Source organism: Rhododendron vialii, chromosome 6a (assembly GCF_030253575.1).
Source record: "Rhododendron vialii isolate Sample 1 chromosome 6a, ASM3025357v1".
Taxonomy (NCBI): domain Eukaryota; kingdom Viridiplantae; phylum Streptophyta; class Magnoliopsida; order Ericales; family Ericaceae; genus Rhododendron; species Rhododendron vialii.
The window spans coordinates 35,877,730-35,892,548 of NC_080562.1; the positions used below are offsets into that span (position 1 = coordinate 35,877,730).

The following is a 14,819-nucleotide window of genomic DNA, read 5'->3' on the forward strand; positions in this document are numbered from 1 at the left end:
ATAGAGTGATCAATAGGCTTAGGTACTAATGCCCAAACTTTATTCCTTTCAAATTGATTCAACTCATCTTGCATGGCCAAAATCCAATTTTCATCATCTTGAGCTTCCGGAAAGTTTTTAGGCTCAATTTGAGAAACAAAAGCTTGATTTTCACAAAAATTTCTATGAGACGAGCGAGTGGTTACCCCTTTCGAAACTTCTCCAAGAATCAAGTCCTTTGGATGGTTTTGCACGAATCTCCAATCTTTGAGAAGATCTTGGTTGTCTCCCATGGCATCTTGAGGTTGATTAATAACTTCATCTTCTTTGATTTGAGAGTTTTCTACTTGAGTATCACCATCAACTTTTTCTTGAATTGTCAAGTCATGAATCTCATGTGTAATTTCTAAGTCATCATTATCAACAACATCCTTAGTAGCACAAGAATTAAATTCATCAAAGGAAACGTGAATAGATTCTTCAACAAGATTAGTGCGCTTATTATAAATTCTATATGTTTTGCTAGTAAGAGAGTAACCAATAAAGATGCCTTCATCCGATTTTGAATCAAATTTACCCAAGTCATCTTTTCCATTATTTAATACATAACATTTACAACCGAAAGCATGAAAATAATTAATGTTGGGTATTCTACCATTCCAAAGCTCATAAGGAGTTTTCTTGAGGATAGGCCTAATTAAAACTCGATTCAAAATATAGCATGAGGTATTAACGGCTTCCGCCCAAAAATATTTTGGCAAAGAGTTTTCACAAAGCATAGTGCGGGCCATTTCTTCCAAAGTACGATTCTTTCTCTCAACTACTTCATTTTGTTGAGGAGTACGAGGTACGGAAAAGTTATGACCAATACCATGTTCATCACAAAACTTTTCATATAAAGAATTGTCAAGCTATTTTCCATGATCCGTACGAATGTTAGAAATAACAAATCCTTTTTCATTTTGAACTCTTCTACAAAGTTTAGTGAAATTAGGATAAGCCTCATTCTTATGAGCTAGGAACATCACCCATGTATATCTAGAGAAATCATCAACAACAACAAGACAATAATAGTTTCCACAAAGACTTGGAGAGCGAGTTGGTCCAAACAAATCCATATGAAGTAATTGCAAAGGTCTAGTAGTTGAAACAACATTTTTGGACTTAAAAGAAGCCTTGGTTTGTTTTCCTTGTTGGCAAGGGCCACAAAGCCTATCTTTTTCAAATTTGATTTTAGGAAGACCTTTTACCAAATTTTTTTTAGAGAGTTTTGAAATAGCATCCATACTTGCATGTCCTAGGCGCCTATGCCAAAGCCAACTATTTTCACTCAAAGCGGAAAAACATTTTATATTACAATTACTTAAATCATTGAGATTAAAAACATATACATTGTCAAGTCTTTGTCCAACGAAGAGTGTCTTGTTGCTTTTGACATTTTCAATGATACATTTGGATTTTTCAAAGATAACACGATTTCCTCTATCACATAATTGACTTATGCTAAGAAGATTGTGTTTTAAACCACTAACAAGTAAAACATCTTCAATAATAGGAGAATTACCTATATTACCGATTCCTATGATTTTACCTTTGTTGTTGTCTCCAAATGTGACATGTCCACCATCTTTAGGCGAAAGAGAATTGAAAGCCCTCTTGTCACCGGTCATGTGTCTTGAACATCCACTATCAAGGTACCAACTACCTTCCTTGAGAGAACTTTTGAAGCATACCTACAATAGCACATCAATTCTTGACTTTTGGTACCCAAATCATCTTGGGTCCTTGAAGGTTAGCATTGATACGGTTCTTAGGAACCCAAACCTTTTTTGCATTAGAAGATGAGTATCCTTTCATAGGACATGTAGGAGAAATATGACCAATTTTACCACAATAATGACATGTCAGTTTAGAATGGCTAGAAGGAGGAACATCTTTTCCAAAAAGATTTTTGTGTTGAGTGGGATTATAACCAATTCCGGCCTTGTGAAAAGAAACCATTTGTTTTTCAAGAAGAATGTCTAAACTTTCTTTTCCATTAGTGAGTTTTGAAAGAGAATTAGTTAAATCATCAATTTGTTTTTCTAAAGATTCGTTTTTGGAAGTATCCTTCAAATACTCTTTTTCTTTTGCCAAAGAGGTTCTTAAACTTTCATTTTCTTCCTCCAAAATATCTTTCTCTTCAATTAAATCATCCATTTCTAGTGAAAGATCTTTAGCAACCTTTTTAAGAAATTTGTTTTTAGAAACAACTTTTTCAAATTCTACTTTCAACTCTTTATAGGCAATAAACAATTCATCAAAGGAATAGGATGAGTCGAGATCTACCTCGTTTTCTTCGATGGCAATGAAACACAAGTTAGCGACCTCTTGTTGCTCATCGTCCTCATCGGAGCTACTATCGTCACTATTGTCCCATGCGGCCATCATAGCTCTCCTTTTGTCCTTCTTTGAATATTTTTTGGCATATGGACATTCACTTTTGATGTGGCCGGGCTTCTTGCACTCGTAGCAAATGACTGGATCCGTTTTGCTACTTTCTTCTTTGCCTCCATCTTTTCTTGAAAATCCTCTACCTTTGCGAGATGCTCTATTTTTGATGAGTTTCTTGAACGTTTTTGTGATGAGCGCCATTTCATCATCCTCACTTTCGTTGCTTGAATCCTCCTTGCTTTTTGATTTGCTTGTTGTACTTTTGAAGGCAAGATCCTTAACTTTCTTCTCTTTTTCACCCTTGAGGTTGTGATGCATTTCCTCCGTCATGAAAGATCCCATGAGCTTGTCCATCGTGTATGTTGAGAAATCTTTGGATTGTAGGATGATGGAGGTGGTAGTGTCCCAATTGGTTGGCATGGAACGGAGCACCTTCCTTGTCATTTCGGATTGACTGTAAATCTTTCCAAGAGCTTTTAAACCTTTAGTAATACTAGCAAATCTAGCAAACATTTGAGATATAGATTCATCCGGTTTCATTTTGAAGAGCTCATAGCTATGCACAAAAATATCAATTTTGGACTCCTTAACTTGACTATCTCCTTCATGTGACATTTCTAACTTATCCCATATTTCTTTAGCCGATTCACATGCAGAAACACAATCATATTCATTGGGAGTAATAGCACAAAAAAGAAGGTTCATAGCTCTATAGTTCTTTTCTATTGAAGCCTTTTCCGAATGACTCCACTCATTATCTGATTTAGGCATAGTCTCTTCCCCAACTTTCTTAGTAGGAATAATGGGACCATTTTTGATAATTTTCCATAGATCATAATCCGTGGATTGAATAAAGATCATCATTCTATTTTTTCAATGAGAGTAATTTTCTCCGGTGAACAATGGAGGTCTATTGGACGATTGACCTTCGATACAAGAAACATTACTAGTGGTTGCCATGGATCTTAACTCTTAGATGGTTAAATCTACAAACAAGAGCCGAAGCTCTGATACCAATTGTTATCCAAATTATGCAACCTAGAGGGGGGGGGGGGGGGGGGTGAATAGGATTGCTAGTAATAATCACCGATAAAAATTTATCTCTAACAATATATGCAAACAATAAGTATGCAATCAAATAGAGAGATAGAGAGATAGAACCCGTTTATAGTGGTTCGGTCCGGATTTGTCCACGGTCCGGCCCTACTCCACTTCTCCTCAAGCAATTACTTGAAGGTTCCACTAATCTTTAAAAGATTACAACTTGTAAGTCTTGCGGGTGCTTACAAAAACCGAATGCCTCTAGCTTTCCCGAGGAGCTAGCACAACCGCAAGAGTTTTCTCCGAAAACTTCTCAAAAACAATAACACCCAAATTCCAACCCGAATTTGGTCTTCTAAGCTTTCAAGTGTTTGACTCAAACACTCGCTTAGGAATTACAAGTATGTGAAGAAGGTATGAAAATTATCGCTCACGACTTGTACAAATTTTCTCTCAAGAAAAATATGAAAGTGGAAGAACAATGAGAATTTTTGGCTTTGATCTTTTGAGAAATTGCTCTTGCAATAATATGGAATGTTGTAGCTTGTATGTGTCCTCATTAATGAGTTCTTGATGCCTTATATAGCCATCCATATGCTTCCTAGCCGTTGGAAAGAGAATAGTGTCGTTGAGGAGAGAAGTGGGAGCACTATCCGTTGGAACTAGCCGTTGGAGGCCATTTTACACTGGCCGGTTGACAGAGTGGTCATCCGGGTGGTCGACCGGCCGGTCATCCGGTGGGTCATCCGATGGTCTCCGGTTGTCACAGCTCTCTGTTCAGACAGCCGGCTTGTTAGCCGGTTCGTCAACCTGTGGCTCAAAATTTCATCTAAATAAATCCGTTAAAGCATGTATTGAGCTCACTAAGTCTTTATGAATCCAAGAGACTTTATGCTATATTTCAAGGTCACGAAAATATTTAGTTCGGGAATCGACTTTTCGATAATTTTGTATTTGCCGAATAAAAATATCATTGAATTAATCATCAAAATAATTAATAGAGATGCATATAAATTTTCACAAATTATAATGCATACATTTTTCAACAATAAGCATTTAAAGATATCATTTAACACTCAATAAACGTAGGGAAAATAACAACACCTATACACATGGCCGTGTTGACATCTCTTTCTATAAAAATCTAACATTATCCATCATTTTTCTTATCCATTTTAATACAAATGAAAAATTTGTCATTCTATTTGGGAATTTTTTTATTAGTAATAGAAAATAGAACAGGCGTTTGAGTTTTCTTACCACCGTAGCAAGTTTTAATTCCTTTCAACAAAAAAGAGCCCTACTTACGCACATCGCAAACACAACATCTAATAACTTAGAGTCTTATGATGATCCGAGCCGTAAGTCCTAACATCTAAATCGTTCATACAAAAACATAGGTTAATTGATTAGATTTTGATTATTTCATGATTCAAATCAATTGATGAAAATTGAAGTTATAAAGTGCATTAATTGCAATCCAGGTGTGAAATTTTCAGATTGCTACAAATATTTGATGAACCAGATTTTTTGCGTGAATATTTTCACTTAAGACCTACAAATGAACCGTTTGGACCATCAAAATAGGGTATGAGATTCCACAAGATCGAGGGGTTTGTTGAGAGGAGCGTTTGGAAGATATTATGTGGAATAGTTAACTTCTTACCAATATAACTAAGACATTATTACCAATATTAGCAATAAGGCATTAATGAAAAAAAAAAAAAAACCTTTTGACTGCATTCATTTTCTGTAGTACCTTGCTTTTGTTGTTGCCTTCTAAAAGCTATATAAGAGGACATCATCTCTATAGACAGCCACAGACAGAGAATAGATTTCAAGTTGAATTCGGAATAGCTAGCAATGGATTTTTCATGCAGTTGGTCTTCTTCCTTGATGGTTTCTCGTTTCCTCGTGCTTTTACTCAATGGCTCATCATCTCAACCAAGTGATTTGGTTAGAACAATCTGCCCCAGAACTATCAACAATGATCTGTGCCTACAAATTTTCAAATCTGATCCTCGTTCAGCAACTGCAGATGTTAAAGGCCTTGGACAGATCGCAATCGATGCGGGTGAAGCCTCGGCTAACCAGACCCTCAATACTCTTGGCTCTCTCTTTAATAGCACGCCGGCAAGCCCTCTAAAAGATATATATCAGACATGCACAAGAAACTATGAGACAGCCATTTCCAAGCTCGAGACAGCAAAGAATCTTCTATCGTCCCCCAATTATAAATCTGCATCCGGTCTTGCTACAGATGCAATGACTAATATCGTGAGTTGTGAGACTAGTTTCATATTATTACCATTCCCGGACGAATCACCAATAGTTTCTTTTTTAGAATTGACTCAAAAGTCCTCCGACCTTGCCCGAATCATTGAAATTATTTTAGTGGATTTTCTCGTGTAAACGTGTTTTGAGTCATTATTTTCGGCATGTAGACCCTCTTTGCAATTGCAATGAATAATAAAATCTGATAAAGACTACAATACACACCCCTTATTTGAGAGTGTATCATATGCACCCCCCAAAATATTATGAATTGTAGAAAAAATGTTATGAATCGTATTGCTAAAAAGTTACGAATCTTATAAAGGTTACGAGATACACTAAAATGTTTTAAATCGTAATGAAAATGTTATGAATCGTACTGTTGAAATGTTATGAATTCTAGAATAAAAATTACGAAACACAGTAAAATGTTATGAATAAACATAAAATAAATGCATATGGTATATCTTTTTTAAGGGATGTATTGTAGACTTTCTAAAGATAAACCAGCGATAAAACTAATTGTTCAACGACTACTACGTACGTACTTCATGTGCTACTACTCTCTGCCCACTAACATTGTGTGTGTAAAACCAAAGAGAGAAAGGTTCATCTCTGGGTTGGGCTTACCAATAAGGTCCAATCCTCTCCAAAGTCCAAACCTCAAAACTGTCGGTGATTTTTTCCAAAATCTGCTATTTGAAAAGAAAATGGCTTATTTACTTTTCTGGTCTCCAAAATATTAAGCAAGTGTCATTTTGGTCCCTAGTTTACCAATTGCAGACATTCAGTCCAAAGAGAGCTAACAAATATAACTAAACTAAACCCTCTCGACAAGGGCGGAGGAAAATGGAGACAAATGGAGTCAGCTGACCCCACTGCCATCCAATTTTTCAACGAGGGTATTTATACTTCACACCAAAATAATACTAATTGACCCCACTTAAAATTCTCAATTTGACCCAATTTGTTTCAAAGGTTTGTGATTTAGAAAAGTAAGGAGGGCAAATAGAATTTCTTCTTCTCCCTTGAAGACCAATCCCAAAACCTTGTACACGCACACAGTCATCACTTCGCTCCACCGATCTCACTACTGTCTTACTAGCCTTCTTCAACCACGCTCTAAAGTGCTATAACGCACGTGTAATACACCATGTTGGTTTGTAGCTTTTCTCAACGGGAGGAAGATGAGTCACCAATTGGCAAATTGAGTTTTAGGGGCAAAACAGACATTTTCACATAGGAAGAAAATGTGAAGGGGACGTAAGGCTGCGTTCTTGGAAACTTGAAACTTATTTCAGTATTTTGTAGCTTTTTGTCTTAATTTTTAGAATTAATTGTTTGTCTCGACGAGACAAATCAGAAAATATAAAAATATGGACCAATGTTGAAAAAATTCAAATAAGATGGCATTTAGATAAATAAGATAGCTGTTAATACTTTTTTCGTCTTTAGTTAACCTTTTTTTTTGCTTTTGGTCATAATTTTATAGTTTTTAGACTTCTCAAATGCTTAATCCAAAAATATCACCCAAATCTAACAAAAACTCAGAAAAACAAACAAAACACAAAACGAACCGTTTTTATAGAGAAAAACGTGCTTTCACATATTCTTAACCCGAAATGGGTGAGAATAGGAGCAACTCATTTTGTAAGCTTAATTCTTTGACCAGCCACTCCTTAGAACAATAAGCTCAATTAAATATCGTCAAATACTTAGACAATCATCCAATTCTTTGTCTAAAATTCTTTATTCGATTAACTTAGGTGCGAGATTGAGGTTGTCTTTTGCAAGAATCATGTAAAAATCACGCTCTACAAAATGAACGACTCTGATAATTAAAGTAAAACCATGTGCGTGCCTCACATAAGGCTGAGTAATGTCATCCACTTTCTGATTGGTTGAACAGAATTTAGCAACACGCAAATTATGGCCAGTTTGTGCTTTGCTGACAGTTGCAAATGGAGTGATGGGCACCATGTACTCAAGTATCGGGTTGGGTTAAAAACCTCACTAACTATAACTAATTACACTGACTTTTGCCGAAAAATAAAAAAGAATAGCCAACACAATTCTCTCGTACAAAAGGTCGTTACATAATACTATGATGCAGTCATTATCCGCATGTGTAGCCGATAATTACAACTATACATATTCAGATTGTAACCCAAATAGGCTCTAAAGTGTTGTACAACGAAATATAGAACTGCCACGAATAGTGCAATTTGGTAGGCATCTCTTTGGAAACTGTCGTCCCTTTGAAAGAACTGTAAATCACCAAGAAGAGAACACAACCCCAACAATCAATGGTACAATTTAGGAACTCCTCAGCCCAAGATCACCCGTACCCAAAATCTCCTTCACCTCCCTTCCAGTGCTTACACAACCGTTGGATCATGTAAGAATTTTGTTAAAAAATCCAAGTAACTATGGATACACCGGAATAAGGGGGTGTGGGAATTTTGGGTACATCAATACATGTGACCTTGTGCCAAAGATGCATAAGAATTACTGCATGAAGGGTAGACTGTAGAGTGGGAAATAAATAAACCGATACCTAAAGAGAGCTTCTAAAGAAGAACTCACCTTCGTTGGATCACCAGAAGGGTCTGGGTAAATCTCTAAGTTCTCTTTTGGTGCTCATGAAAACCGGCTGGTAATGTCCTTAACAAAGTCGGATACATCTTTCCCAGACTCGATCGTAGCTATCACTTGAAAAGAAGACTTCCAATACAGTTTGAAGGTTTCCTACAGGGGCTAGTAACCAGGACAACTAACAAATTTCTCTATGCCAGCTTTTCATCAGCATTTTTTTCTAGGTGTCCACAAATCTATACAAAATCCTTAATATTTCTCAGTGGACTGGCCCAGGGCAGTTGTGCTATGATGGCACAACCCCAGGCATCTGCTTCCTCTCTCGGCACCAAGCCACAAGACCTCAGACTCCCGTGGTACTGTATGGAATTCCTAAGCCCAGCCTTGTGTTTTTCTAATGTCACAGTACAGGATTGCATTGTGGTGTCATTCCCATTCCTTCTTAGAATCAGCTTGTCTCTATGGTGCTTGTACACACAGAGCTCAATAGATGCCCCGTATCGAATGTGTAGTCTACGTTAGGGTGATGTGTGGCCTCATTACAGTGGGATTTTACCATAAATAAAGTTATCAATGATTGATGTGTTCATTTTGCCCTGCACGAACACACAGCCCGACACTAGTATGCCTATTTTCAAGGTCTTGGGGGAAATTGTCCAACATTTGTTTGGTTAAATTGTTGCAATTGTATGAATTGGTACAATACGTAATTTACGTAGGAACCAAACTATTGGAGAATTAGAAGGAGAAAGGAGAAGAGAAAACATGGCTTTAGATCGAATAAATAATGGGTTGACACTCGACACTTTATAAGTAGCTGACACTTTCGAATGACAATGTATGGCAGAGAAGTGCCATGACCAAATTGTAAGCTAACTTGGTCTTTTATTGTACTCCTTGTTAACATCCAAAAGCAGAGATAGCTACAATCCACTCTACATACTACCACTAATAAGCGTTCAAAATCCATTAGTAAAAAGAAGTGATCCATTCCACACACATACCGTCCAAATGAACCAAACTGTAAGCTAAGTGGGTCTTTCATAGTAGTAGTTTGTTACCATCCAAAAGCAGACAGAGACAGATACAATTCACCCCACAAAGATAACACTTACAATGAACCATGCACTACATAGTAAACATACTACTGCTAATAAGCATTCGAAATCCCATACATTAAGAAGTTGAGATCCACTCCACACGAATACCATAAAAATGGACCTTCCAGAGCATACTGCCACTGTTGTCAAATGTCACCAACCAACTGCAAATAGCACAATAGCAGGAAGGTTAATAAAGCCCGTAAAAATTTCAGTGTAACCAATTGCCTCGCATAAACACTCCAATACCTCTGCATATAATTGCATTCAGTCCACTCTACGAATCAATTCCTACCACACAGTGCAATTGATTAAGGGAAGCAATTGCCTAGGTGTGAGTGAGTGGAATTACCCTATTGCCCGTTGACAAGACTTCACAAATCGAAAGTGTTTGTATTCCTTCCGGTACACTCAATGGGATGGACAATCCCTTGGGTCCACCATATGGAAAATGCCTAAGAACATTACATATACATTTTGGCACTCACATAGAAGATCCACGAAACAGAACAGTTACTCTTATTGTCAATAATATGTAATTTAATCGTACTATTACTTCATTCATAAAACCAATTATATGCATTTCAGTTAACAAATACAACCTCCAATGCAAACTGTTTGACCAATTTTTAATTTCTTTGATGACCCAAAATGATTGTTCATTCTGAAAAGTCAGTGTAAGAAAATCTAAAAAAATTGTAGGATTCTCCAACAGTGAACAAACAATTTGGAACAAGATGTGCATCTCTACAAAGATATACTCGTAATTGAATCAAAATAACTAATAACACCTTGACACATGAAATGTATGCCTTAACTACCATTAATATTAGGAAGTAATTTGAGTGCGATAGGTAGTGGATCATCTGTGCAGAAATCCCAGAACTGTCTCATTGAACTCCTTAAACCGGAAGATATTTATGTTTGTTTCCGTATCACACGTCCTATGGCACTGTAAATCACATTTTGGCCTATCGATTATACTAATCAACTACACATCTTAAACCACACCGTTTGAACAATTAACTTGAATCATCCTCAAATCCAGTCTTCACAAGAATCCAAACACAAGATGAAATCCAGATTGATTTATCAAGTAACAAATGAGCCTCCCAAATTTAACTATCACTTCCATATATCCAACAGGGTTGCATGACTACAATCCGTCAATCAATGCAATTTATTCTAACCACCTCAACCAAGGTTTTAGATACACCAATTATACGGCCAAACACATACAAATCATGGTGACCCATTCAAAATCAATATTTGCAATCTCAACCTATTGATGTTTGCTACTACATCTCAAAACCAGCACAATGCAGCAATTGTAGAAGTATAGGATAGCTCATAGGACCATACACAATCCAGTAATACCAATGCACAGGCAACACACAATAGAGCGAAACAAAGCGTACCTTTCAAGGGGCGGTAACCTTTCCTGGTGCCAGGGGGCATGTATTCAGGTCTGCACATCAGGACCTCGGGTTCCTTTCCAGGAGAGGTATACAGGATAGCTTGGAACATCTCATTGGCATGTCGACCTGATTTATGGGTGTCTATGACCACGAAATCCAAATAACCACCACCAACCTCCCGCGTTGTCATCAGGAGGGGATTAAAAGGTTCGACGTAGTTTGAGTTCTACAATAGTCCAAAATCATGCACAAGGTAGTTACCAAAAACCAAGAACAAGACACGCACGCACACAGAGAAGAAGAAGAAACAATCAACCACTTACGAATTGACAAACCAAGAACAAGACACACACACACACACACACAGGAGAAGAAACAATCAACTACTTACAAATCGACTGTAGTAATAATCCATAGCCTTGGCCGAGTTTTTTATCTGACGGGAGAAATTAGCCGGTAAATCTGGATCGAATTCTGTAGCTAAAATAATGTGTATAGGTAGGTCGCTAGAAGGTCCACGATAAAACTCCTGTATCCATCACATCAACAGAAGCAAAAAAAAAAAGAACAAAACATGCATAAATACACTGCAGCGTGAGGATGGCGAGGATGCAACGAGGGAGAGAGAGAGAGAGAGAGAGAGAGCGAAGTAAGTAGTACGTGTGAAGAAGAAGAAAATTTAGTATTTGTACACAATTAATACAGTTAGTTATACATACAGGGTAATCGAAATCCTTGCGGGAGTATTCCTGCCGCTGTTCTGATGTCAAGCCCACCGCCTCCTCCTCAGAATTTGTAGTGACACCCTATAGAGGGAGGAACACCCAACAATTTCTAAACCCCCGCAGCAATCAAATCTGAGAAAGGTCTAAAAGGACAACGAGAGAGAGAGAGAGAGAGAAGCTACCTTCCCCACCAACGATGACAACGCTTCTCCAGCTTTCGATCGTGAGCGGGTCACTGGGCCGACAACACCACATCCGAGCATCGGAGTTTCCATCACCTTCTTCTCCTGCGAAACCCTAGAGAGAATTTCAAAACCCCCGCCCCAATCAGATAAAGGGAGATCTCAGAAAGGTATACACAAAAACAAAAACATGAGAGAGAGAGAGAGAGGGGCTCCTACCTTAATGCGGTTCTTTTTCCGCAGTTGGGGGTTTTCGCCTTCGGTTTTCCGTACACTCGATTTTGTCGATTTATAGCTTCCTTTATTCGGGTGGTGTTCAGTGTTTGTTGGTTAGATTGTTTGGCAGCTTTGTATGGAGTACATTACTTTGACCTAATTTTCCCAGGAAAAAGAAAAACCCTCTTCTCAAATTTTGGTTGATGAAACCTATAAATAAAAAAAAAGGTGATGAAAAATTAGGGCTTTTGGCTGGCAAAAAAGAATCTTCGATCTTGATGCTTTTTTGTGGGCAATATTTTGCTTATGGTTTAGGTAAAAAAAATTAAAGGTGGCAAATTATACCCAAACCCATTAATCAATACAGATTCATCCATTAAAAAATAGACACAACTCAAAATCGAACTCATTTATTAATTGGATCTTAACTGGATCAATTTAAATAACTTAATAAATTATGAACATGACCTAACTAATTTGAACCCTTCTCAGTCTATCTCCTATTAATGTGCGCTGACTTTCCTCGTCACCAGAAAAGGCTTGAGATCCTTTGTCCGACTCATGCCTGTCCGACTCCCTGTTCCAGCCTTCAACACGTGACACCTGTCCTCCTCTAACTTATCTTCTCTGTTACAACCCAGTTAAACCCCCAATTCTTTTCCTACTCCCCCATTTTACTAGTTCCCTACTTCCATTTCTTTTCAAAACCAGGTTCCACCAGAAACTATTCCCCACTTCTGTTTCTTGTTACAATTGCCGCATTCTTTTTCTGCAACTGAACATATGCACTATTTATCAACAAAAAAAAAATTACTCCCCCGTCTCTAATCTTTTGTCTCTCGTCCTATCTCAACTAAGTAAAAAAAACTAATTATAACTTTTAATTGATAATATTGTTTTTATGCAATATAAATCTTACTCCCTCCGTCCCTTATTTATAGTCCGGTATTTCATTTTGGGCTGTCCCTTAATAAGTGTCCATTTTTGTAAAGTTAATGGGTAAAAGTTGATGAATTGTCTATTTTGTCCCTAAAAGTAGATTCCATTTTAAAAAGTAAGTGAGTAAAAGTGTAATGATGATAGGTAAGTAGGGAAAGTGGAGGAAAAAGTTAATGTTAAAGGTATAATGATGATGTCTTTTTAATAAGTTGGAATTACGAAGCAGGACACTTAAAAAGGGACGGAGAGAGTACTTAATAGATCTCAATAAACTCTTTTAAACGATATTTTCAAAATCACCTATTATATGCATTATTTAACACACACTCCCCCCCCCCCAAAAAAAAAAAAAAAAAAAGTGGTAAGTTAGATTGGTACATCACAAAAAGACGTGAAATTTGCTCACTTTTGAGAATTAGCATAATTATAACATGTTATCAGAGTTAGCTTTTCAGGTTTTTTCATTTTATTTATGTTATAGTTGCACTTTGTTTCATTATGATTTGTGTATTCCGGATTCTTTGTACATTGAGGAAGAATTATTCTACGCACATGGAGCACCATCATGAGTTTAAGGTGCGGTGTCTTAAACTCATTCTTCATCACATGTATGTCTTTCAGTAAATAGACTAGGAACACTGCTAGTGTGCATCGAACGTGAATGAAAAAATATTTTTTTTACTAGTAAAAAGTACTCCGTAAAAGAAAGTTTCGTCCGTGTAACAGGGGAACTAGGCTGGGGGGGGCTGGGTTGTAACAGAGAGAGGATGAGTTAAAGGGGGACAGGTGTCACATGTTGGAGGCTGGGACAGGGAGTCGGACAGGTACAAGTCGGACAGAGGATCTCAAGCCACCAGAAAAGGCCTCTCAATTCATCTGCTTTCTTCAGCAAAGGAATCTCTCTCTCTCTCTCTCTCTCTCTCTCTCTCTCTCTCTAGTTTTCTACGAATTGTTTTCCGTTTTTGGGTTTTTTCTTGGGTAATCGAAAGAAATTTATACAATCAAAGAAGTTTCCAAATTTTATACGAGTCCCAAATTTTTCTCTGTACCTGCACCTTGAAATATGTTTAGAGAGAGAAAATTCAACTTATAAATGGAAAGCTGGCTTGTTTGTGGCTTATTCTTTTGTCCTTATTCAATTTTTTTGCCTTTATTTGTTTTTCGTTAATTTTTTTGTGGATTAATTATTACTTCGTCATGATAGTAGGAATCTAAAAAGTAAAAAATAAAAAATATTTTTTTTCTTCTTTATTAAAAAAAATATGAATTTCGATCGTAATTTTTAACTTTTTAGATTCTTCTCATCATAACAAAGTAATAATCCTAAATAAATTGACAAAATAACAAATGTGAAAAATATTTGAATAAAAACAAAAAAATAAGACACTTGGATACGCTGCATGTGATTCGGTAATTAAGAGCGACCAATATGGTAATTAAGTGTACTAGGGAAAAGACTTGTGATATACCATATGACTCTAGTGCTCAACGGATAGGGAAAATACTTGTGAAATACCTTGTGACCCTATTCCGGATCGGCTTAGGGAAAAGATCCAGGCGCCATCCTATGGTGACTCTAAATACGGTGTTAGATCCAACGGGCTAAGCCCTGAGAAAATATTTGGCATTTGGGAATTGATTATTGGTAATTATGGATCCCAAATTGATTTGGATTTCGGTATTGTAGTTGTTCATGGTTGTGATATTTATCTGGCAGGTTGTTGGTATAAATGCTTATTCATGTGGTTTGATTAACATCCTTGTATAATCTCTTTGACACCATTATTGAACCATGAGAAAAACTTGTTCACGGCTCCTCCGTGAACAAGTGTTTACGAAGGCTCAATCCGAGCCGTTCGTGCAGAGATCAGATGGCTCAGATGAGCAAGCCCTTTTTATTTTTTATTTTTTAACCTG

The 14,819-nt window shown here is 37.0% G+C and overlaps 2 protein-coding genes across 2 annotated transcripts; one reads left to right on the plus strand and one right to left on the minus strand.

Moving 5' to 3' along the window:
- Positions 1–5,316: 5,316 nt before the first annotated feature.
- LOC131328687 (pectinesterase inhibitor-like) lies at positions 5,317–5,865 on the plus strand. Its single transcript, XM_058361601.1, has one exon. The coding sequence runs from the start codon at positions 5,317–5,319 to the stop codon at positions 5,863–5,865; it is 549 nt and encodes a 182-aa protein (XP_058217584.1).
- Positions 5,866–9,276: 3,411 nt separating this feature from the next.
- LOC131330250 (uncharacterized) lies at positions 9,277–12,078 on the minus strand. The gene is made up of 6 exons (XM_058363759.1): positions 11,967–12,078; positions 11,748–11,862; positions 11,560–11,646; positions 11,232–11,369; positions 10,841–11,066; positions 9,277–9,586 (listed from the first exon to the last, which is right to left on the minus strand). The coding sequence occupies exons 2-6, from the start codon at positions 11,838–11,840 to the stop codon at positions 9,576–9,578; spliced, it is 555 nt and encodes a 184-aa protein (XP_058219742.1). The 5' UTR covers positions 11,841–11,862; positions 11,967–12,078; the 3' UTR covers positions 9,277–9,575.
- Between the last annotated feature and the right edge of the window lie 2,741 nt (positions 12,079–14,819).

Excerpts from the sequence above, each read along its gene's own strand:
- LOC131328687 (XM_058361601.1), top strand. The coding sequence starts at position 5,317 with ATGGATTTTTCATGCAGTTGGTCTTCTTCCTTGATGGTTTCTCGTTTC.
- LOC131330250 (XM_058363759.1), bottom strand. The coding sequence starts at position 11,840 with ATGGAAACTCCGATGCTCGGATGTGGTGTTGTCGGCCCAGTGACCCGC. Across the intron at positions 11,647-11,747 it reads TGTCATCGTTGGTGGGGAAG|GGTGTCACTACAAATTCTGA; the intron begins GTAGCTTCTCTC and ends CTCCCTCTATAG. Across the intron at positions 11,370-11,559 it reads GCAAGGATTTCGATTACCCT|GAGTTTTATCGTGGACCTTC; the intron begins GTATGTATAACT and ends TGATGGATACAG.